The 22,500-nt window shown below is 44.5% G+C and overlaps 2 protein-coding genes across 2 annotated transcripts in view; one reads left to right on the top strand and one right to left on the bottom strand.

The window, feature by feature from the left end:
• The first annotated feature begins 11,246 nt into the window (after window positions 1-11,246).
• top3b (DNA topoisomerase III beta) overlaps window positions 11,247-22,500 on the top strand; it is an 11,334-nt gene continuing 80 nt past the window's right edge. The window contains exons 1-17 of the mRNA XM_069145347.1: window positions 11,247-11,506; window positions 14,733-14,864; window positions 15,066-15,172; window positions 15,257-15,331; window positions 15,465-15,661; window positions 16,121-16,277; window positions 16,354-16,467; window positions 16,720-16,810; window positions 16,945-17,205; window positions 17,538-17,684; window positions 18,159-18,332; window positions 18,427-18,555; window positions 19,229-19,378; window positions 19,456-19,556; window positions 21,178-21,379; window positions 21,462-21,649; window positions 21,741-22,500. The exon at window positions 21,741-22,500 is cut by the window's right edge and continues 80 nt beyond it. Of these exons, the coding sequence (XP_069001448.1) occupies window positions 11,437-11,506; window positions 14,733-14,864; window positions 15,066-15,172; window positions 15,257-15,331; window positions 15,465-15,661; window positions 16,121-16,277; window positions 16,354-16,467; window positions 16,720-16,810; window positions 16,945-17,205; window positions 17,538-17,684; window positions 18,159-18,332; window positions 18,427-18,555; window positions 19,229-19,378; window positions 19,456-19,556; window positions 21,178-21,379; window positions 21,462-21,649; window positions 21,741-22,013 (2,568 nt within the window). The 5' untranslated portion in view covers window positions 11,247-11,436 and the 3' untranslated portion in view covers window positions 22,014-22,500. The remainder of the gene's footprint in view (window positions 11,507-14,732; window positions 14,865-15,065; window positions 15,173-15,256; window positions 15,332-15,464; window positions 15,662-16,120; window positions 16,278-16,353; window positions 16,468-16,719; window positions 16,811-16,944; window positions 17,206-17,537; window positions 17,685-18,158; window positions 18,333-18,426; window positions 18,556-19,228; window positions 19,379-19,455; window positions 19,557-21,177; window positions 21,380-21,461; window positions 21,650-21,740) is intronic.
• Window positions 11,881-14,240, bottom strand: LOC138195676 (uncharacterized). The gene is made up of 3 exons (XM_069145308.1): window positions 14,119-14,240; window positions 13,633-13,808; window positions 11,881-12,677 (listed from the first exon to the last, which is right to left on the bottom strand). Exons 1-3 carry the CDS (start codon window positions 14,131-14,133, stop codon window positions 12,449-12,451), a joined length of 420 nt encoding a protein of 139 aa, XP_069001409.1. The 5' UTR covers window positions 14,134-14,240; the 3' UTR covers window positions 11,881-12,448.

Below are 22,500 nucleotides of genomic sequence, written 5' to 3'. Positions count from 1 at the left end.
CGATGATAATTTAATGTCCATTAAGTAAAAACATCTGTTATGCAATCAGTTTTTTTTTAAATTGTTTTGATTAAAAAATATATAATTTTATATATATATTGCAGATTTTCTCACTGATGTAATTTGTGAAGTTTAAAGTGAGTTTTTTTTGTGGTAAAATTGCGGAAATTAGAAAAAAGACGAGAAAAATAATTTTTTTTTTTTTTTATAGAACTATCTGATAAAAATAATATTTGACTTCCTGTTGATAATAATCCTGCTGAAATATTTGCCTTGTAAGTGTTTTTCATTCTGAGATGTGCAGCAAACACCATCACTTCCTGTTTGTCGCAGTTAGCTAGCAGCAGTTTGTTTTGACCGTGAGAGGAGAGAGGGGGCGGAGCCTAATGATTGGAAATGAACACTTATTTATTTTAATAAAGTCAGTTTTATTTTGAAAGTCTGACTTTATGTCGTAATACTTTCAGTAGAGCTTCTGTTCACGACAGTCTTTTTATTTACGGGAAAAAAAAATTCGCAGGAATTTTGCGAAGAGTTGCCGGCTTCTGATTGGTCGCTGAGCTCCTTCAGTCTGATCTTGTCCCTCACATGAGTTCAGTCATGGTTAAAACAGTCCAGTTGACTCTAACACCGACCAGGCCGGGATGTGACCCCTCCAGCCCCTCCCCCCCTTCTCCTCCCCCATCTCACCTCCCCCCTCCCTCTCCTCCCACCCCTTGGCGCCATGCTGCTCCAAGTAACTCGAGTCAACGAGCGCGACTCCCCCACTCTGACATCTGGCTTCTCTGTGGCTGCTGACCCCTGGAGGTCATAGGTCACATGGTGTGGGAGGGCCGGGGGGGGGGGGGGGGGGGGGGGAGGTGATTGCTGGCAGTTTCCTGTTCAGCACCAATGAGAGACTTCTTAGAGGAGGCAACTGCTGCTGACTAATATCATCATAAATATATTTATTAATGACTCTACTGATGTTTGTTTGTTAATTAAAATTATTCCTGATCAATAAAGAATTGTTGCCACACAGTTACATCGATAAATTACAAATTAAATGTAACTTTAATCTGTTTTTACGGTCTAAACTTTAAAATGATGAATTAAAATCAAATATTTTAGATTTAAAGTATAAAACAGTTCAAGTTATTTAAGACAAAATGATGAAATCAATCGAAAAAAATTAAAAATAAATTCTGAATTAATTTTTTTCACTCAGTTTAATTTGGGACAAAACATCTTGATTTTGTTTGCAAAAGGAACTTAAGCTGTAAAATGTTTTGAAGTAAAAAAAAGTACATTTTATTGAGAAAAAAAATAGTAAATAATCATGACATCAACTGTGATAAATACAACTAATACTTCTGCTGTTGCTGCTGCTGATCGTAATAATCAAAGACATCTTCATGCAATCTACGTCATATTTTTATGGAGTTTGCAAACAATAAAATGTCGTGATCAGAAGCTCTGCTGAAAGTTTATGTTCTATATTAGAGTCTAAAGCTCTTATTTTGAAGGTAGATGTATTCTTTGTTTCTATATTCCAGTCACAGACGGTCTGTTCTGGAAAGATTTGTCACTTTTAGACTCTTTTTATCGCTTTGAGCCCAAAAACAGAAAGAAAAACACATTACAAGGAGAATATTTCTGGATTATTATCTTTCGCAGGTTGTGCCTATAAAAAAATTATCATTTTTTTCTTCTAATTTCTGCAACTTTACTGCAAAAACAAATCCCTTAAAACTCCAAATTTTACATCACAATTTTTATTAGAAAAACTGCCTCAAAATCAAACATTTGTGACTTTTTTTATTTTAGGTTTTTAGCATTTGCATTTTTTTTTTAAATAGACATTTACTTTATAGACAAAAATAGACATTTATGAGTAATACATTTAATTAATTTCAAAGCCAAATATACATTTTTGTAACTTCAGACTTTGTTTGTTTTACATTCATCATATGTGACAGACTGAAAAGTCAGAAGTCAGAAATGTGAATGTTAATAATCCTTTTTATCAGAGTTTTTCCTTCCTGCCGGCTTTAAAACACAGAAAACCAACAGATTGTCTGAGTTTCTCATGAATAAAAGGATTTGTAGGGAGGCCGAGGAGGAGGACGCTGCCTTCGTCCTGTCATCCTGTTTCAAAGGTTTCCATAAAAGAAGTGTTTAATAAGTATTTCCTGTGATTTTTAGTTATATTTATTTATGTGTGCAGTTTGAACCTGACTTTTATTTCTATGACAAGAATTTCTGTTTATTTATTATTTATTATTGATCATTTTATTATATTCTGTGTAAAATACTTCACATGTAGCTGTGTGTGTTCCTATTGGTTGATCTGCTGTCCATGTACCCCCCCCCCCCTCCCCCTTCTCCTCCCCCCCTCCAGCCGCATAGCAGTGGGTTTTTGAATGGTATTATGCACGGAGGAGGGGGCGGGGGTTTGGCCTTCTGGCATTCCACAGGGCGGGGCTTACTCTTTAGACCCCCCCCCCCCCCTCTGCACCCTCCACCGTCACCTCCTCCCCCCACGTGTTACATTCAAATTGCGGGTAAAGTTTAGTGGACATGTCCAGCCTGCAGGACAACAAACAGGTTTTGAACAGAAACTGTTTTAAAATGTATAAAACCGGATCTGTTTCCAGGAAATACCCGGATGTTCCTCTCGGACTTTTATTTTTGTAGTTTGGTAGTTTCATGTTGAATTAAGTGGGGAGGAACAAAGACAAGACGTTTCATAACAGATCATTAAACTTGTTGAGGTAATTGTGATTAATTTCCGGTCTCCGCCATGTTTCTGTCTGTCAAACAGAAACCAGCTGATTAAAAGTCTCAGTGAACTTCCGCCTCATCTGGACCGCTCTTCTTTTTTCTTTTCTTTTTTAATTAGTTTTAATTGTAAGGTTTGAGTTGTGGTCAGTGAACGCATCATTAACCCTCCACAACCTGACTAAGACAAAAATACATATCAGTCCGCGGTGTGTACATTCAGGCCCCGTCACAGACCTATAGGAGCTTGTCGCCATAGCAACGTGCCATAGTGAACAGTGCGCCGAAGGGGGGGACTATATTCTGCGGCGGAGGGGAAACGTTCACGCGCCGCCGGGACTCGACAGTGTGTCCCCCGCCTGGAGGAGAGTTCCGGCCCGCTCCGTGCTCGTCCGGTCCCCGCCGGTAAACCGGAGCCGTTTGTTTTTTGTATCCGCCGGTGACTGACAGACAAAACGGGGACACTCGGTACCGGAAAGTGAAAGGGTTAAAAACCGCGCGCGCAGGGAGCTGCACGGGACCACACATGTAGGAGGGACCTGAGTAACTATGACCAAACCGGTTTCCATCAAGCGGCTCCACCGAGCCTGTCTCAGGCCGGACTGGAGGACCCGACGGGATTAAAACCAGGAAGAAGGTCCAGAATAATTCGAGCCGCGGCTCCGCAGCGGGACGTCTCACCGCCAACATGTCCGCACCAATTATTCCTAACGAAGTTCAAGACGCCGGCAGCTTTCTGCAGACGGCGGAGCTGCTGCTCCGTCAGGCCCGCAGCTCGGAGCACAAATCACACGTCAGGATCCTCCGTGACATCTGATTTTATGCTTTAATCCGATTTAATCTGCGCGCTGCGCGGCGTTTAATAAAAATGTTCCTGCTCGCGTCGCCTCGCGGGAAGTCACGCAGTAATTGTTTTATTGAAAATATTTCTGCACGGGCCTCAAACACAGTTCATCACAGGCCGAAGAACACAAACTCAGTCGAGCTGGAAACACAAAGTCATCTTAAATAAACCCAAACAAATCAAAACAGTCTGCATCAAAAGATTGGATCAAATAAATGAAACTAATCATCCAAATAATATCTGCTTTTCAATTTAATACAACAATAAAAAAGAGAAACATGAAAAAATTAATTCTTCTGATTTTACAGTATTTCTGTTGTAATTAAAATGATGTGATCGGATGTAAAAGTCTTTTTAAAACAAGAAGGTTCTTCTGTTTTAAAGTCTGAATTAAACGTGAACGACTGGATGTTTGTTGTTGATGAAATTATATTATTATAAAAACATCAATAAAAACTGTCAGGATTATACAGAATTTTTGGTTTTATTTACATAATAGTTTTGATGTTCTTTCGTCCTGCAGACACAAAATAATTCAACATTTATTTGACCTTTTAATTCTAATTGTTTACAGTCAGTTTGAAAAGATTTCATTTATGTAAATAAATCTACATGTAAACAACAGAAATCTAATGTTGCATCACTGTGAGGTGAGTTTATCTGTAAAGGAACTAAAATAAGATTATTAAGTGTTTTTGATTCAGATAAAGAAGATAGATGTGCAGTAGAAGTCAGCAAAGACAAAGTAGAAATGAATATACATTAAAATAAAGATCAAATATGAATATATTTAGTGTAATATGGACGTGTATCTCCAGATTTATGCGCAGCAGTAAAGAAGCAGTTCAACAATACAGAATTTAAAGTGATATTTAATGCAACACAAGCTGAACCTCAAAATATTAACGTGTAAGTGTTGTTTATTTTCTACATCACAGAGTTTGAACAGTTTCTTTATTAAACTCACATCCAGATAAAAACACTAAAAACATCACATTTAAAAAAGAAAATGATTCATATTAATGTCCCACGGAGAGACCTAAATAAAAAGCAGATGTGTTTGGAGCACCAATATAATGTGTTCGTATGAACATTGAATTATTTCACATGTTGTCGACGGATTTAATCAATCATTTATTTCATGTTTTATTCATTGAAATTAATATAAATAGATCCCAAATAAATGTGATGCAGAAGAAAAAGCTGCACAAAGATGTGTTCAGGTGTCTAAAATAATAATAATAGTAATAATAATAATAACCTCGGTTCTCTGCAGAGCTTCCTGAGTGTGTCATGTGACTTCTGTCTCTGCATTCCTCCCTCAGGGGCCGAGAGTTCAAAGGTCGTCTGTCACGGTGGAGGCAGAGCTCTGTTCAAACAACTCTGGAATTCCAGGTTGGGACGAGGAGGAGGGGCATGAGGGGGGAGGGGAGGGAGGGGGGGTCCCAATACACACACACACACACACACACACACACACACACACACACACACACACACACACACACACACACACTTCCTGTCAGCATGTCAAAGCTTCATCAATATTCCAGCGTGTGAGATGGAAGCAGCTTCCTGGTTTGAACAGAAGATGAAAGCACGTCCAGCTCTCCTCGCTGGTCGCCGACGGCAACGTAGACGAAAGAATCACAACTAAAAAAACCACAAAGAAAGTGTTTAAAAGCAGAACTGAATGACGTCTGAAAACACAAAATAACCTTCACCGACCTGCGAACTCACGCCGAAGCGTGAAATAGACACGCCGGTCCGCTGCGGCGAAACGTGAGATAGTCACGCTTGGCGCCGTCCAGGTGTGAAAGTTACACGTTTTCCTGTTGTGGACGAAAATAAAACCTAATGTGTAGTTTGAGCCGTGTGACTTACAGGAAAATGAAACGCGGTTGGAGTAAGAAAACAAAAAAACAACAACTCGAGGATTCGAATCTCATCGTCTGCACAGCGGTCAGCGACCTCCTCGTAATGCTGCGAAAAAATGTCCTTTGTCCTCGGTCTCACATCCTCTTGGTCACATGATCCTCTGTCACGTTACATTTAGGTGCATGTAACTGTCACGCTTACAAAATGTGTAACCTTCACGCCTCGACAGGGTAAAGCGTGGCGATCTCACATTCTGCTGTAGCGGAGCGGCGTGTCTATTTCACGCTTTGCTGAGATACCGCGTTGAAAAGTTTCACCTTCCTGTAAATCACACGTCTCATGCAGTCGGCATTAAAAGATTAATTTATGTCAACAAAACTACATGTAAACAACTGAATTTTAATGTCGCAGGAGAGTCTCAGTGTGTTTATCATCTTTATCTGTAAAGTCACTAAAACAAGGGATGAAATAAGACTTTATTAATGTGAAAAGGGAAATCAGAGTCCGCTGCAGGAAAATGTGAAACCTTCACGCCTCAGACAGAAAGCGTGTCTATTTCACGCTTTGCAGTGATGACGAGTTGAATACTTTCAGCTTCTGTTGACGACAGTTTTTGCACACACGTGTAAACACACACATATAAACACACACATGTATAAACACACACACATGTATAAACACACACACATGTATAAACACACACACATGTATAAACACACACACACACGTATAAACACACATGTATAAACACACACACACGTGATACCTGTATGTTAAACCACCTGCAGTTTTCCAGCCAATCAGATGCTGTTCTTTCTTGTTTCTTGTGTTCTTGGTTTCAGACCTTCAGCTGCAGCGTTTTCATCAAAGTTCATCTCACCGACCTGAAACTCGGCGTTTTGGTTCTTCAGACCTTCGGGATGAAAACTCGTGAAAATCTGTCGTCTCCACCGAACGGTGCGTCCGCGGTGCGGCGGCCATGTTTGAGCGTTTCGCCACGAAACTGGAAGTTGTCGTAACTTCGACCCGCGTCGTCCGATAAAAGTCCCAACCTGAAGACATCCGCGTGGTCGTATTCGCTCGTAGTCATAGCGCCACCTGCTGGCAACAGGGAGTGATGTGTTGCGTATTTATTTTATGAAATAAATAATCCGCAAAAATAATAATAAAGACCAGAGTAGAAAACGACTGTAAGTGCTGCTGCTGCTGTGTGTGTGTGTGTGTGTGTGTGTGTGTGTGATCTTGTGTATATATTGTATAGAAATCAATGGTTGCCACTGCACTGCTCTGTCACTGCCCCCCCCCCCCCACCCTTTACCCCAGGGCTGCATGGGATCGATACCGTGACGCCTCCCTGCAGCTCGCTATCTGAGCTCCACATCCATTCCTGAATGGATCCGCCGATCGGCGAGGAAAAATATGGGAAAGCACGTCGCCATAGCAACTCAGCTTGCCACTGCCGGTCGTATGGTATAGAGAGGGAGGGGGAGGGGGGAGTGATGCAGGCTGATGTACACTCAGTCTGCAGGGTGTGAAGAGGAATCAGACTGAGTGTCGTGAAGAAACATCGGATCGGCCGAAGGGCAGCGACGGTTCGTACGACGGAGTTCATCGAACACGCAGGAAACACGATGTCACATGTGAGAGGCGTGTTCAATCATCATCCTCGTTCATTTAGGAACGTCGTGGATGTAGAAACGGGACGTAGAAGCTCAGGGAGTCTCTTCCTGTCGCCATCTTGGCAGCGTGCTCCCAAAGACTAATTGAACAATCAGGCGGCGCTGAATGAAGCCCGTTCGACGCCCCACCTGTCACTCAAAAGCAACACCGCCCAAAATTTCTGCAGAATTTTAAGGCTTCGTCCAATTTTAAAAGGTGAATCATGTAAAAATTCGTACAGTTAACAAGAACAGTGAAGTTAGCTACGGAGACCAAAACCTTTTTATTTGCTACGAAGCTGGAAATCACAGACTGTTTCTAAAAGAGTTCGTAGCTTCAGGTCTGTAAAATGGTTCTGATCCAGAAGTGTCTTCAGCTGCAATACCAGCGAGTGCCACTAGAGGTCGGCTCCAAAAAGCCTCCGGCTCCATAGACTCCCATTCAACTTCTCTCATCAAATCCAAAGTGAATAAAATTAATGTAATGTTGGGTACAGATCTGTAGATTGGATTCATTACCATAAATAAATAAATCTATAAAGTCACCAGCATGAGGAGGAATAACAGGTGCAAGCAGCCATATGGTGTAAAACAGAAGCAGCATCAGGTTTCCCTCCCCTCCCCGTGTGATGTCATCACATTTGAATCTGTCCCTCGCCATTGTTCCCTTCCCCCGTCCCCAACAGACTGAGTGTCCACCATTTGAAAAGCTGGAAGTCCACCAAACGTGTCCCCCTGTGAGCAGCTGGATATTAACATATAGAGGTGGGTGGTGATTGGTTGGACTCCTCTGGGAATCATTGGCAGGCAACATGCACATCACACACACACACACACACACACACACACACACACACACACACACACACACACACACACACACACACACACACACACACACACACACACCGAAGGCCTGAAGGTAGGTGGGTGGTCGGTTGATGACTCATACACATTCAGGAACAGTAGAGTGACACACACACACACACCTGCATAAATTTGCCACACACCTACTCGACACGACTTCGACTTGACATTTTCTGCATGTATGTTCGCATGCGTGAACACATGCAGAGCGCTGTGTACATGTCGGTGACGTGTGCTCTAGATCTTGTATGTTACATGTGATCAACACCTGAAGGGGAGGCTGGATTGTTTGTTGAGCAGAAGTGTCTTCAGCTGCAATACCAGCGAGTGCCACTAGAGGTCGGCTCCAAAAAGCCTCCGGCTCCATAGACTCCCATTCAACTTCTCTCATCAAATCCAAAGTGAATAAAATGTGTCCATCAGTTATCTCGGTGTTGTTAGCTAAAGTCACTCCTTCTTATTAGTTTTCTGGAGGTCCATCTGAAAATAATCCCTCATTCATTAGAAAAGAAGATTCAAGAAGACCTGTTTTTGGGGGCGTGTCTGTTTGATTGACAGGCCTGTGGTGCAGTCAGGTTACAGCTATCGGTGGGCGGGACGTAGTATCCTCAGGTTTCCAATCAGATCCACTGCTGGCTCCTCCCCCAGCTCGTCCAAATATGGTCACTTCCTGCTCCAAACCTCTCCGAACTAGCAAAGATGGTGATGGACAAAATCTTCATAACATTCACGAACCAACGATGACATCACTGATGGATGATTTAACTATTTATTAACCTTTAATTATCTAATAGAACTAAACTCATTTAAAACCTGGAAATTTAAATACGTACAATATGATGATGTTTTTTGCACTTTTGAAAGCTTCCCCGGACATAATAAAGCCAATAATGTAAATATATATTCATATTGTGTGTGCTGAGACCCCGAGGCGACTCCCCCGCTCTATTCCCCCCCCCCCCCCCCCCCCCCCCCCCCCCCCCCACACACACACTCCCCCGAGTTATGCAAAACATCCCGGCGGGGTCACATCGGTGGTCCCACATCTGCTCAGGGGGGTCTGCAGCCCCCGTTTGGGCCTCTCGTCATGTATTAACATACATTCATGTGAGAGAAAGAAACGATCAATAAAGATCCTAAAGATAAAAATATTCAGATGAAAAAAACCCACAAATAAATAAAGATATTGTTACATCCTTTAATGCTTTCAACCGATGCTGGTTCATGAGGCTCACAGAGAGGTTGGGAGATCTGCTGACTCAATGGACTTCAGGGAGGGTCGAGGGGGGAGGGGGGGGAGGGGAGGATATATTTAATTGATCACTCTCTTTGAAGTGTGGAGGAGGGGATGGACACACACACAGTCCCCTCATCTCACCATCTGCCCGGAGGTCAGCCTCCCCCTCCTCGTCCCCCTCCTCCTCCTACTCCCCTTCCTCCTCCCCCTCCTCCTTCCCATCCCCCTATGCACCAGGCAGGTCCTCTCCAGATCTCACCCTGCTGACCTCTGACCTTAAAGCTACTCCCAGAGAAGACTGGAGGATGGATGGATGAAAGGAGGATGGATGGATGGATGGATGGATGGATGAAAGGAGGATGGATGGATGGATGGATGGATGGATGGATGGATGGATGGAGGTATGGATGGATGGAGGATGGATGATGGATGGAAGTATGGATGGATGGATGGATGGATGGATGGATGGATGGATGGAGGTATGGATGGATGGATGAATGGATGATGGATGGATAGATGGATGGATGGATGGATGGATGGATGGATGGATGGATGGATGGATGGATGGATGGATGGATGGATGGAGGATGGATGGAGGATGGCTGGATGGATGATGGATGATGGATGGATGGATGGATGGATGGATGGATGGATGGATGGATGATGAATGGATGGATGGATGGATGGATGGAGGATGGATGGAGGATGGCTGGATGGATGATGGATGGATGGATGGATGGATGGATGGATGGATGGATGGATGGATGATGAATGGATGGATGGATGGATGGATGGAGGATGGATGGAGGATGGCTGGATGGATGATGGATGGATGGATGGATGGATGGAGGTATGGATGGATGGAGGATGGATGATGGATGGAAGTATGGATGGATGGATGGATGGATGGATGGATGGATGGATGGAGGTATGGATGGATGGATGAATGGATGATGGATGGATAGATGGATGGATGGATGGATGGATGGATGGATGGATGGATGGATGGATGGATGGATGGAGGATGGATGGAGGATGGCTGGATGGATGATGGATGATGGATGGATGGATGGATGGATGGATGGATGGACAGACAGACAGATGTTGGATGAACAGCTGTGATTTCAGTGAAAGTAAACAGTAAATAATCATGACATCACTGTTTCTGATTTCAGTCTAAACAGAAAAACGGTGGTTTTAAAATAAAACCTACAAAAAGAGTCTTTAAAATCAAATCCATGATCTGGTTAGAAGGTTTTGTTCTCTGCTGGTGGAGCAGAAGAAGAATGAATGAATGACTGACGTGCAGTCATTCTGTTATTTCATGTCCTCTACTGTCATCTAGTGGTGAAAGTTGAGAACAGCCTCCACTTCACCTCTAACTGACAGACTGGAACCATTTTAACATCCAGCAGGAAGAAACAGAACAAGTTGGTATCTTCCAAACTAATTTTCAAAGAGACGTGTTTTTAAGAAAGAATCTGTTGAGGGACACAGACGTCATTTCAAAAATACAGTACGACATAAAGAAGACAAAATCAAAGTCCGGTCAGAACACATTTTATTTTATCATTATTTTTGGAAATATTTTAATACTTCTTCCATGGAAAACACTTTGGAACTTTGTTTTGAAAAGTTCAAGATCTTAACACCACATTTCTTTCGTCACTTCTAACTTCTGAATTGAGAGTTTGAACACAGGATTTGTGTTGGATTTTAAAAACAGAATATATGTGGTCCTTATAATTTTAAATGATTAATCAATTTTATTTGAATTTAATTAAAAAGACCCAACTGTAAAAATAAAAAAAAAATAATAAAAATTAAAAAAAAAAAAAAAAAAATCTATAAAATTGGAAAGTTATTTTACTGACTTGTTTAATTCTTTTCTTTTTAAGTCTCTGTTATTATTTATATTTACTTCGCTTTTGTTTGTTTTTTCCAGCTGGTGTTAATAAAGTCTTTGAAAAAAACAAAAACACGACATGACACCGGAAGTGAACCGCTTGTAAACTGTCATGGCCGCTCTTATGGTTCGTAAAACAGTTTATTAGCGACAAATCATATTTATAAGTTGAGATTTGCTCCGGAGAGGCGGTGACAGGTGACAGGTGACAGGTGACAGGTTCTGCTTATCGATCCGGGTCGCGACTGTTCGACGGCAGCAGCTCGCTGTCAGAAGTCCGTCCAGGATGAGGACGGTTCTGATGGTGGCGGAGAAACCGTCTCTGGCTCAGTCCATCGCTAAAATCCTCTCCAAAGGTGGGTTCGAAGGTCATATCTGTGTTAAAACGCCATTTAATACATCTGCATGTATTAAAGCTCCATTATTATGTCGTTGATGTTATTAAACGTGTGAGTGAAGATGAGTCCCGACAACCCGCTCAGTGACGTGAATCCATTCAGAAGTCCGTTTAAAAAATGTGCCATTTAAGGAATGGTTGTTTGAGCTGTGAAGCCAAAATGCAGCAGCGACATAGTCAATATTTATTTAAGGCAACAGCCCTTACTTTTTTTCATTAAATATGTTTAATTTGATCCTAAATAAATACGAATATTTATATAATTTTACAAAGAAAATAGCTAAAAGCAGCTAAATTCGGCTTTTTTTTTTTCTTCCAGTCACCGATGTATATATACATTTTCATGAATTAACTCATTGATAATTTGTTGTCCCAACATAAACAAAATATCCAGTAATGAAGCATAAAATAACGGATTTATTATCTGGTTTAGTGAAGCTTCTCTACTTTTATTTTAAAATCACAACATTTAATGCATTTAACTATATTTCAGGGCTGTTATCAGCTTTTAGACGGGAAACTGAAATAACATTTTTATAACGTAAAACACGCACACACACCCCTGAGTGTCCAACTACTGCCACCAGGTGTCCAAAAAAATAACATTGCAAAACATCTAACAAAACAATACATTTAGCATTATTTTCCTTTTTATTCACCACATGAACTTTTAAACTCCAAATACTTCTTTACTCATAATATGGAGGCAGGACTTCGTTTTAATCCTTAAAAAACGGCACCGTGGACAATTAATATGTTCTGATGTCCACGTGGACAATGATGAGACCGTTTCATGTAAAATACTTTTTAATTATGATGATAAAGCTGTTAACGTGGCGTTTTATGACGTGTTCAGTTAAACACTTAAAAGTCGGTTCTGGTTCCGGTTCCCGGTTCCGGTTCAGCTGTGCCTGGAGATGGCGCATATACAGGCGACGGTGATGAGCTCGTAGTCCAGGGAGAAGCTGACGGGGGGGAAGCAGCTGGGGGTTTTGCGGAGGACGGGCATCCTCAGGGACACGGGGATGGTCTCCAGGCCGAAGGCGCTGTCCAGCCCCCGGCAGGAGTGGCTGGTGTGGCAGCTCGCCTCGTGGATCACCTGAGGAACCCGGTTCAGGTCGATGTTCTCCCTGCAGAGGCCACGGATTAATTCACTGTGATATCGCTGTCATATTTTTAATTGTTGAATCCATATTGTGTCGGCGGTTTCTCAACGGGTGGTTTGTGGGTCTGAATTCGTTTGTGTGTTTGACTTTTATTTAGAATTTCTCTCTGGCTGCACTTTTATTCTGAAGGACATGTTTCCCCCGTGATGCAGTACGTGTTTGCCGCTAGCGTCGTCATGACGTCGACAAACTTGATGACATCATTCGAGCATCTATAAACAGTGTTAGTCTGCATTTTTATTTCATTCGATTTTTTTATTTTTATTTTTTGTTTTGCTGCACTTTTTTCTTATTAAAGCGTCGTTTAATACAAAAATTTAAAGCACACGATCATAAATTGTTTTTTATATTTTTTCTGATAGAACTAAGTTACAGTCATCTGTCGGTCTGTTGTCTCTCTAGGCTCTCATTGGTCGGTTATCGCTCTGCGCTCTGATTGGTCGGTTGTCTGTCTAGGCTCTGATTGGTCAGTTGTCTCTGCGCTCTGATTGGTCAGTTGTCTCTGGGCTCTGATTAGTCAGTTGTCTCTGCGCTCTGATTGGTTGGTTGTGTCTCTAGGCTCTGATTGGTCAGTTGTCTCTGCGCTCTGATTGGTCAGTTGTCTCTGCGCTCTGATTGGTCGGTTGTCTCTCTAGGCTCTGATTGGTTGGTTGTCTCTCTAGGCTCTGATTGGTCGGTTGTTTCTTTAGGTTCTGTAACAGGCGCTGATGATATTTTCTCGATTTAAAGGATTTTTTTGTATCTTTTATTTCAAGGTTTATTTGATTGATTGTTAATTTTAAACAATATAAACAGCAGCAGCATGTTTGAGCAGCTAAAGCTGTTTTTCTGTCCGTCTCCTAACCGAGCCGTTCGTCGCTGATCCGGTTGGTCGAGGATGAAGTGTGTCATGATGTGATGGCGGCGTGCACACACTCACACGTAGCTCCAGGTGGCGATGCTGCGCTCGTTGATGTTGCTCGGCAGGTTGACCAGCTGGCTGTAGTAGTCCTGCAGGTTGTAGGTGCAGAAGGACTCGTCCACACACTGGCTGCCCAGCGGCAGGGCGAGACACCTGTGGAGGACCAGCAGGCCGAGCAGGAGGACACGCAGAGGCTGGACGGACACACGGCCAGAGAGGACATTTACGTGGTTGGACAGCATTTAACCTTCTTTTCTTTAAATGACTTAAAGAGTTTAACCATCAGGATGAGTTTGGTGTCGAAAAAAATCTGTTTCCTTTTTTTTTATCCAAAAATATGCAACTTCACATCATTTTAACCTGAACTGTGTCAAATACATTGGAAGTGAAGCAGATGATGAAAAGAAAGCTTGAAGGCACTTTACTGTTGTGATTCTGCCTATATTTAATGTGCCGTCAATCCGTCGTCATGACTACCAACATTTAAAAGGCAGGTTTTCTTACCTGGAACTGCTCCATGGCTGAAGTGCAGGTCTGGATGTCGGAGATGTTTATTGATCTTTTTCGGGTTTTATTTGTTGCTGTTGTTGTTTTCTTCAGTCGTCAGCGTGTCCTGTTTTAGGGGTTTGGAGTCGATCTGTGACAATCTGATCGTCTCCCACCTGTATTTATACGCCCCGTTCCCCTCGGGTTTCTACCGGACCTACGTGGGTTCTGGGTCAGTGACCGGGACTGGTGTGTGTGTGTGTGTGTGTGTGTGTGTGTGTGTGTGTGTGTGTGGGGGGGGGGGTTATTGGTCATTATGATTGTAATAGTTTGCATTCTTCCCATTAACATTAACATTCAGCCTTGAGAGTCATTTCATTGGAGAGAGGACATCAGCATGGAGTACCGAGTCCAGGTGACTAATGGCAGCCCCCCCTCCCCCCCAGTTATAACATTTATGTCCCTCAAAACACTTGAATGAGGTGTTTATGGCCCTTTTACTTTTTTTTTTAATGAGTTTTGGATCTTTTCAGGATCGTTTTATCAACATTAAAAACAGCTGCTGTGGATCTGAGGCCTGTAAGTGACTCTCAATGATCCTGCTGACTAATTATCACCTCCGTCTCTTTTAGGAAACTGTTTGAGCCGTAAAGGTCTGAACGGAGCGTGCTCAGTGCACGAGTACAGCGGCACCTTCCAGGGACAAGCCGTGCGCTTCAAGATGACGTCGGTGTGCGGTCACGTGATGAGTCTGGACTTCATCGGTGGGTATCGTCCATGTTGGCATTGATTGCTGGTTCTGTATCTGCAGTGACCCAGATGTTCCCTGAACACCTCCCGTGTGGCCAAACTCGTTTTAAAAGTATCAAATAAATCCTTCAGATTTAGCTGAATAAAATCCAGTGTTTCCCTTCGATTGGGAATAAATGATCTTGTGACCTTTGTGTTGTTGTTGTTTCTTTAAGGGAAGTACAACAACTGGGACAAAGTGGACCCGGCAGAACTCTTCAGCAAAGCTCCCACAGAGAAGAAGGAGGCCAACCCCAAACTCAACATGGTGAAGTTCCTGCAGGTGAGCTGAGCCGGCGTTGGTTCTGACTCGGTTCTGTGTGGCCGGTTTCATGTTGCTCACCTGAACTTGTTGGTTTGGTGTCAGGTTGAAGCCCGCGGCTGCGACTACGTGGTTCTGTGGCTGGACTGCGACAAAGAAGGAGAGAACATCTGTTTTGAGGTAAGACGACATGACGTCCGGTTCGTGGGCGTTTTGCATTCAGACCTGTGATTGGATCAGACTTCGATATGCAAATGAGCCGGGCGGGGCTGTGTGTCTCTTCCTGCATGTCACTTCCTGTCCCGCCTCACAGGTGCTGGACGCCATCGAGCCGGTGATGAACAAGGCGAGCGTCCGTGAACGCACCGTCTACCGGGCCAAGTTCAGCTCCATCACCGACACCGACATCTGGAGCGCCATGAACCGGCTCGGAGAACCCAACCAGAACGAAGCGCTGTCGGTGGACGCGCGGCAGGAGCTCGACCTGCGCATCGGCTGCGCCTTCACCCGGTACGCCGCCGTCAGCTGCTCCATTATTTATTAATTATGCAATAAAATAAGGACAAAAATATTCATATCGTTCTCAGAAGGACTTCTAAGATTTGTATTTGATCATCTGAGCGTTATTCTCCCATTCAAAACAGAGCTTGGTTTTGGGGGTGTGTCTGGTTTGATTGACAGGCCTGGGGTGCAATCAGGTTTCTGCTTTAGGTGGGCGGGGCCTAGATTCTCTCCTCCCCAGCTGGTCCAAATATGGTCACTTCTGGCTCCAAAAAAACCCAAACAAGATTTCTTTCATATCTGTATGGAGACATGTGAATCCAACAGAACGAGATCAGCCTCCAGTCAACACAATTAAATATCATCTGGTCAGACCTGCATATTAAATATAAAACTGTTTGAGTACAGCTAAATTAAAACGATTGATTGATGCCGTCTAAGCCTGTTTTCTGTTAAACTGTCGTTCAGGTTCCAGACGAAGTATTTTCAGGGTAAATACGGAAACCTGGACTCGTCCCTGATCTCGTTCGGACCCTGTCAGACGCCGACGCTCGGCTTCTGTGTGGAGCGTCACGACAAGATCCAGTCCTTCAAACCGGAGACGTACTGGATCCTCCAGGCCAAGGTGACCCCGCCCCCTTCTTCCTCTTCCTCTTCCTCTTCCTCTGCTGCAGCGTGTTAACAGACGTCCTGTGTTTCAGGTGTTCAAAGGGAAAGATGGCCCGCTGACTCTGGACTGGAACCGGGTCAGAGTCTTCGACAGGGATGTGGGTCAGATGTTCGTCAACCTGGCCAAGATGTCCCGGGACGCCCAGGTACGTATTTACATATATATTTATTTATACATCTATATAACGTGATGTAATGTTGGTCATCGGTGAACTTTAGAGGGACTCGTTTGGTAGATTTGGTCTGAAACAGACTTCAAGTCTTCACGCTAATCGAGGCTAACCAGCATTACTCGGTACGTTAGCTGTTCTAAGTTCTCGTGAGGATACGTGTAACCTGTGATGTCACGTGTAACCTGTGATGTCACGTGTAACCTGTGATGTCACTTCCTGCTGCAGGTGGAGTCAGTGAGTAAGAAAGAGAAGAGCAAGCAGAGGCCTCAGGCCCTGAACACCGTGGAGATGTTGAGAGTGGGCAGTTCTGCTTTAGGTATAAAAAACATGTCTAACGTACATAAACATAAAAACAGTACTTTATTTAACTTAATTAAAACGGTTCTTTACTTAACTTTATTTCATTGTGTTAAAACAGCACTTTATTGAAGATTGTGGGATGTTTTTCAGGGATGGGTCCCCAGCACACCATGCAGATCGCGGAGCGCCTGTACACGCAGGGCTACATCAGCTACCCGCGGACGGAGACCACCCACTACCCCGAGAACTTCGACCTGAAGGGAACCCTGCAGCAGCAGAGCGGCAACCCGTTCTGGTCCGAGGAGGTGAAAGCTCTGCTGGCCACCGGACTGAACCGACCCAGGAAGGGAACCGACGCCGGAGACCACCCCCCCATCACCCCCATGAGGGCCGCCTCCGAAAGTGAACTGGGTAAATCAGTGAACACCAGTTGTTAAAGAAAACATTTAGTTTCATCTGATGATGGATTTATTCATCGTTTACTGAGAGGCTGTTTTTACGCGGATTAACAGAGCAGCAACCTGCAGTTCCTTGAGTGGCCACTAGAGGCTCCACAGTCCCACAGACTGAATATAAAAGTGTTCGTAGCTTCCAGGTCTGAAAAATGAAGCTCAATGTTCCACACGATTAAGGGCCACAGGTTGGTACCGTCACAGTTGGCGAGCTGCAACGAGCCTTCATTTAGCTCCGCCCACACACGTTCACCGTCTAACCCCTCCTCTTCCTCCTCCACTGCTCCGCAGGAAGTGACGGCTGGCGGCTGTACGATTACATCACGCGGCACTTCATCGCCACCGTCAGTCAGGACTGCAAATACCTGCAGACCACCATCGACTTCAGCATCGGCGCCGAGGCCTTCTCCTGCAGCGGGAAAACGCTCATCTCGCCAGGTAGAGTTTGAAAACAGCTGATTCGTCAGTCTCTTAAAGGAGCAGCGCTGCAGGATCTTAATCTGAACTCTGGAGCTGCCGTTTGGTTTTCTCCCTTCCGGGCTCCTGTAGAAACATGTTGGTAAAAGGTTTCATTCTAAAGTAACAAAAACACACCGTCTCTCAGTTTCAGGGGATTTTTACACCAATGAAAAGAGAATTATTAATTATTATCTTCCATTTTCTATCAATACATCCTCCTGAATCCTGCACAGTGGCCCTTTAAATTGTGTTTTATTACACATATCGTTGGTGTAATTAGTTCATTTGCTGCAACTTTCTTATTATTTCCAGATTATAAATGAACTTCTGTCGTCGTCCTGCACTCGTTTCATGTTTGTTCTTCAAAATGAGTGCAAACGTTCCAGATTTAGAATTAACCTGCAACGAGTCCCTTTAAACCCGACCGTCGTTCAGCGAGTATTTTATGGGCAGGTTTCACTGAGGTGATGCCGTGGCAGGGCATCCCACTGGAGGAGGCCATGCCGGTCTGCGAGCGAGGAGACGTCTTCACGGTGGACGAGATCAAGCTGGTGGAGAAGCAGACGAGTCCGCCGGACTACCTGACGGAGGCCGAGCTCATCACCCTCATGGAGAAACACGGCATCGGTGAAATTCCTGATTCTTCAGCTGCTGACTCCGCCCCCAAAGGAATAGCGGTTATTTACCCTCTGTCCTCTGTCCAATGTCCTCTATCCTCCAGGTACCGACGCCAGCATCCCCGTCCACATCAACAACATCTGCCAGAGGAACTACGTGACGGTGGAGAACGGACGCAAGCTGAAGCCGACCAACCTGGGCATCGTCCTGGTTCACGGATACTACAAGACCGGTACCGAGCCTCCAACTACTGAATATGATCTTACATGTACAGTCCAGAAAAAGTGGGGTGAAACAGACGACACATAACATGGACATTTTGTCATATTTGTCATAATTAAGACAAATAAAAAAGAGCTCAGACACGTAGAAAAAGTAAGAACACGCCTACATTTAACATGTTTAAATCCATCATGAGAAAGTGTCTTATTTAAACCTCTGTTGTCATCTCGCCGAGATCTCTCTTCCAAAGACATTAAAACATTTCCTTCTTCAAACCTACAGTCTGTTTATTAAAGAGTTCGTAGCTTCAGGTCTGTAAAATGGTTCTGATCCAGAAGTGTCTTCAGCTGCAATACCAGCGAGTGCCACTAGAGGTCGGCTCCAAAAAGCCTCCGGCTCCATAGACTCCCATTCAACTTCTCTCATCAAATCCAAAGTGAATAAAATGTGTCCATCAGTTGGTTGAACACCTCACTGATGGTCGATGACATCACTGATGGTCGATGACATCACTGATGGACGCCGCTCGGTCCAAATATGTCAATAAAACCAACCCTTTTTAGTGGGATTATTTCTGCACATGACAGGAGGAGCGGTTTGATGAATGTTTGGTGAAATGTTGCTAGATCATCTGTGGACACGATGACAGCTGATGTCCCTTCATGGCTCTTGTGTTGTTGCAGATGCGGAGCTGGTTCTGCCCACCATCCGCAGCGCGGTGGAGAAGCAGCTCACCCTGATCTCTCTGGGGAAGGCCAACCACCAGCAGGTCCTGCAGCACACGCTGGACATCTTCAAGAGGAAGTTCCACTACTTTGTGGACTCCATCCCCAGTGAGTTCACCGCACACCAAGCAAAAGGGTTGAAGGTTTTAAAAGGAGGTGTTAATAGTAATGTTGTGTTTTTACAGGCATGGATGAGCTGATGGAGGTCTCCTTCTCCCCCATCGCTGCCAGCGGGAAGCCGCTGTCCCGCTGTGGGAAATGTCACCGCTTCATGAAGTACATCCAGGTCAGCAGAACCGTCCTCACTGCTGTTAGAGTTTGATCATCAGGAGGGAAAAAGGACTTCAGGTTTCTAGAAATTCTGATATACAAGACGCGATCAATAAAATCAGAGTGTTCCTGAACGCAGCGCAGCGATGCACACGGAGCAGCAGGAAGCAGAAAATCTTCAACACGCCTGCTTTACAGCCGAGTGTTCCTGAGCCCGTGCAGTGATTTCCACTACAGAAGTAACTGGACTTCCTTGAAGTTCTTGAACACGCTCCACCTCTTAGAGGAACCCTCTGTGGGGTCGTTAAAGAACCTCAAACAAGTCCAGTTGACTTCAGAAAAAAACACCTGAACTGTGTCGCCATGGCAACAGGGTTCTCAAGCTTTTCAAATGTGGAATACGTGAACATCTCGCCCGGCTCGCCGTAGACTTTCTGAACCTTTTTCAAAAGTCTCTGTTGATGATTTACACAGTTTGACCCAGCGGAAATCACTGCATGGGCTCAGGAACACTTGTTGATGTTGAACTCTGAATACTTCCTCGTGAAGGTTGTTGCTTCCTGTGTGCGTCATCGTGCTGTGTTCAGGAACACTCGCTCAACTTTTTAATGGTACTTTTGTATATTTGGAAATTTTGGATTCAGCCAATGAATGAATCATCAACCTTCCTCACATCGTGTATCGACGTCGTCACGACCTCCTTTTTCAATGATTAGAGCTCCATTTACATGACATCCGTTTGTCCAGCTGAGGCCTTCAGAGTCCAGCTGATTGAGCTCGCTGTGTTACCGTTTACCTCCTGATGAATGGTACGCTTTCAGATTCATGAATGAATCATGAGGCTGCAGATGTTTTCGGTCGTTGTATTTGAATATGAACATCGAGTGTCCCTCTTCTAACGTAAGTCAAGGACTGTTTGGACTGCTCCACGTTTCAGTTGGAACAGTTCACCCGAACTAAAAAGCTTTAAAGCTACAACGCTTATTTTTGACACAACGTGTCACATACATCCGGCGTGGTGAGACGATACATCTGATATGTGTTTTCCAAGTGGGCGTGTCCTAATGGCTCGCTAGCGCCCCCTAAACTGCAGCCCCGGCACCTAGTTTCACCTGCATGCACCAAATTTGTTGGACATGTTTATCACACCGAAATGTAAAAAAAAACTCGCTTGGCATCATGACCTCAACTCAACAGTCTTGAATTTAGTTGCCATTTTTGGCTATTCGCACGTGTTGTATTTAACGAACTCCTCCTACAGACTTTGACGTACCGATCTGAAATTTTCTCTGTCCTATCTTTACACCTGGGAAATGAAAAGTTATCAAAAGAATTTGTTTTCGTCGATCGGTGTGCCCGTGGCGTGGGGGCATTTCTGAGCGTCTCGCCATGAAACTACAAGTTGCTGTAACTTTTATGTAATTATTCCGATCTTCCTCAAACGTTACATCTTTGATAACAGTCAACGATCTGAAGACACCTGATAGTAATATTCGCTCGTTGCCACTGACAATAATTACATTCCAGAATGAACAAACATGTCCTCCATCACAATTACTGTAGAAATGTCAAACCTCATTAAAGTGGGAGGATTTTGCTCTTGTACGCCCACTTCTGACCCGGCCGGGCGTCTGCAGGCCAAACCCAGCCGCCTCCACTGCTCCGGCTGCGACGAGACCTACAGCCTCCCGCAGAACGGAGCCATCAAGCTGTACAAGGAGCTCCGCTGCCCGCTGGACGAGTTCGAGCTGGTGTTGTGGACCTCCGGGTCGCGAGGGAAGAGCTACCCGCTGTGTCCATACTGCTTCAGCAACCCGCCCTTCAGGGACATGAAGAAAGGTACGAAACACCCGATCCGAGCCTTCGTCTGGTCCTCCACGTTCCTCTGACATTTATTTATGTTTTTTTAATTGTTTTCCAGGTATGGGATGTAACGAATGCACCCACCCGTCCTGCCAGCACTCCCTGAACTCTCTGGGCATCGGGCAGTGCGTGGAGTGCGACGGCGGCGTTCTGGTTCTGGACACCACCTCCGGGCCGAAGTGGAGGATGGCGTGCAACAAGTGCAACGTGGTGGTCAACTTCTTCGAACACGCCCACAAAGTGCAGGTAAGAAGAACAGCTGGTTTATGTTGTTGTTGTTGACTTCCTGTAAACGGTCTCCACGCCGTCCCTGAGGTTCGTCTTCTTCCGTCTGCAGGTCGCCTCGGAGAGCTGCGACGCCTGCGACGCCTCGCTGGTCGCAGTCGACTTCAACAAGACTCGCACGCCGCTCCCGGACGGCGAGACGCAACACACCGGCTGCGTCTTCTGCGATCCGGTCTTCCAGGACCTGGTGGAGCTCAAACACGCCACCATGAGGCACCGGGGCGGCGGTGCCAGACGGGGAGGACGGGGGCGGGGCCGTGGGCGTCGAGGCAACCCGAGAAAACCGAAGGACAAAATGGCTGCCTTGGCTGCTTACTTTGTATAGTTTCCCGTAATTCTTGTTTTTGCTTGAAAAATAAACGACAAAATTACTTCTGTTTTTTCATGTTTGTTTAAAGGTCCAATAGAGTATAAAAAAAAACTATAAATACTGTAAAAGTGTCTGAACTCTTGGTGAACAGAGAAATACGCAGCCTGCGTCCAGGAAATGTGCTGTTTGAACTATGTAAAGTTTGTGATGTCACAATATCACAATGATGTCATACGTCGGCCTTCAGCATGGCTCCACTGTTCAACCTCTACTGAGACAGAAAACAGTCTGTCACGGAGGCGAGCTACAAGACCGAAGAACAGCTGCGGTTGGCCGGGGTGTGTGTCACTCAGAAAAGAATCGGCCAATCAGAGGAGAGCGCTGTTGAGATCCATGAGCCTTAAAGACACGGATACTGAACAGCCTGTTGTTGGTCGAGCTGCAAAGAGAAGATCAAGAGAGGAGATGTAAAACTGTACTGATGATAGTTTTTGCTACTTAA

This window comes from Embiotoca jacksoni, unplaced genomic scaffold (genome assembly GCF_022577435.1).
Source record: "Embiotoca jacksoni isolate LCO1_2020_lvr unplaced genomic scaffold, fEmbJac1.0.p SCAF_122, whole genome shotgun sequence".
In the NCBI taxonomy this organism is placed as follows: Eukaryota; Metazoa; Chordata; class Actinopteri; family Embiotocidae; genus Embiotoca; species Embiotoca jacksoni.
This window is presented reverse-complemented; position numbering and strand designations above follow the sequence as displayed.

Coding starts and splice junctions, on each gene's coding strand:
- LOC138195676 (XM_069145308.1), bottom strand. Junction 12,678..13,632: donor ATCGCCACCTGGAGCTACGT/GTGAGTGTGTGC, acceptor TGGCCTCTGCAG/GGAGAACATCGACCTGAACC.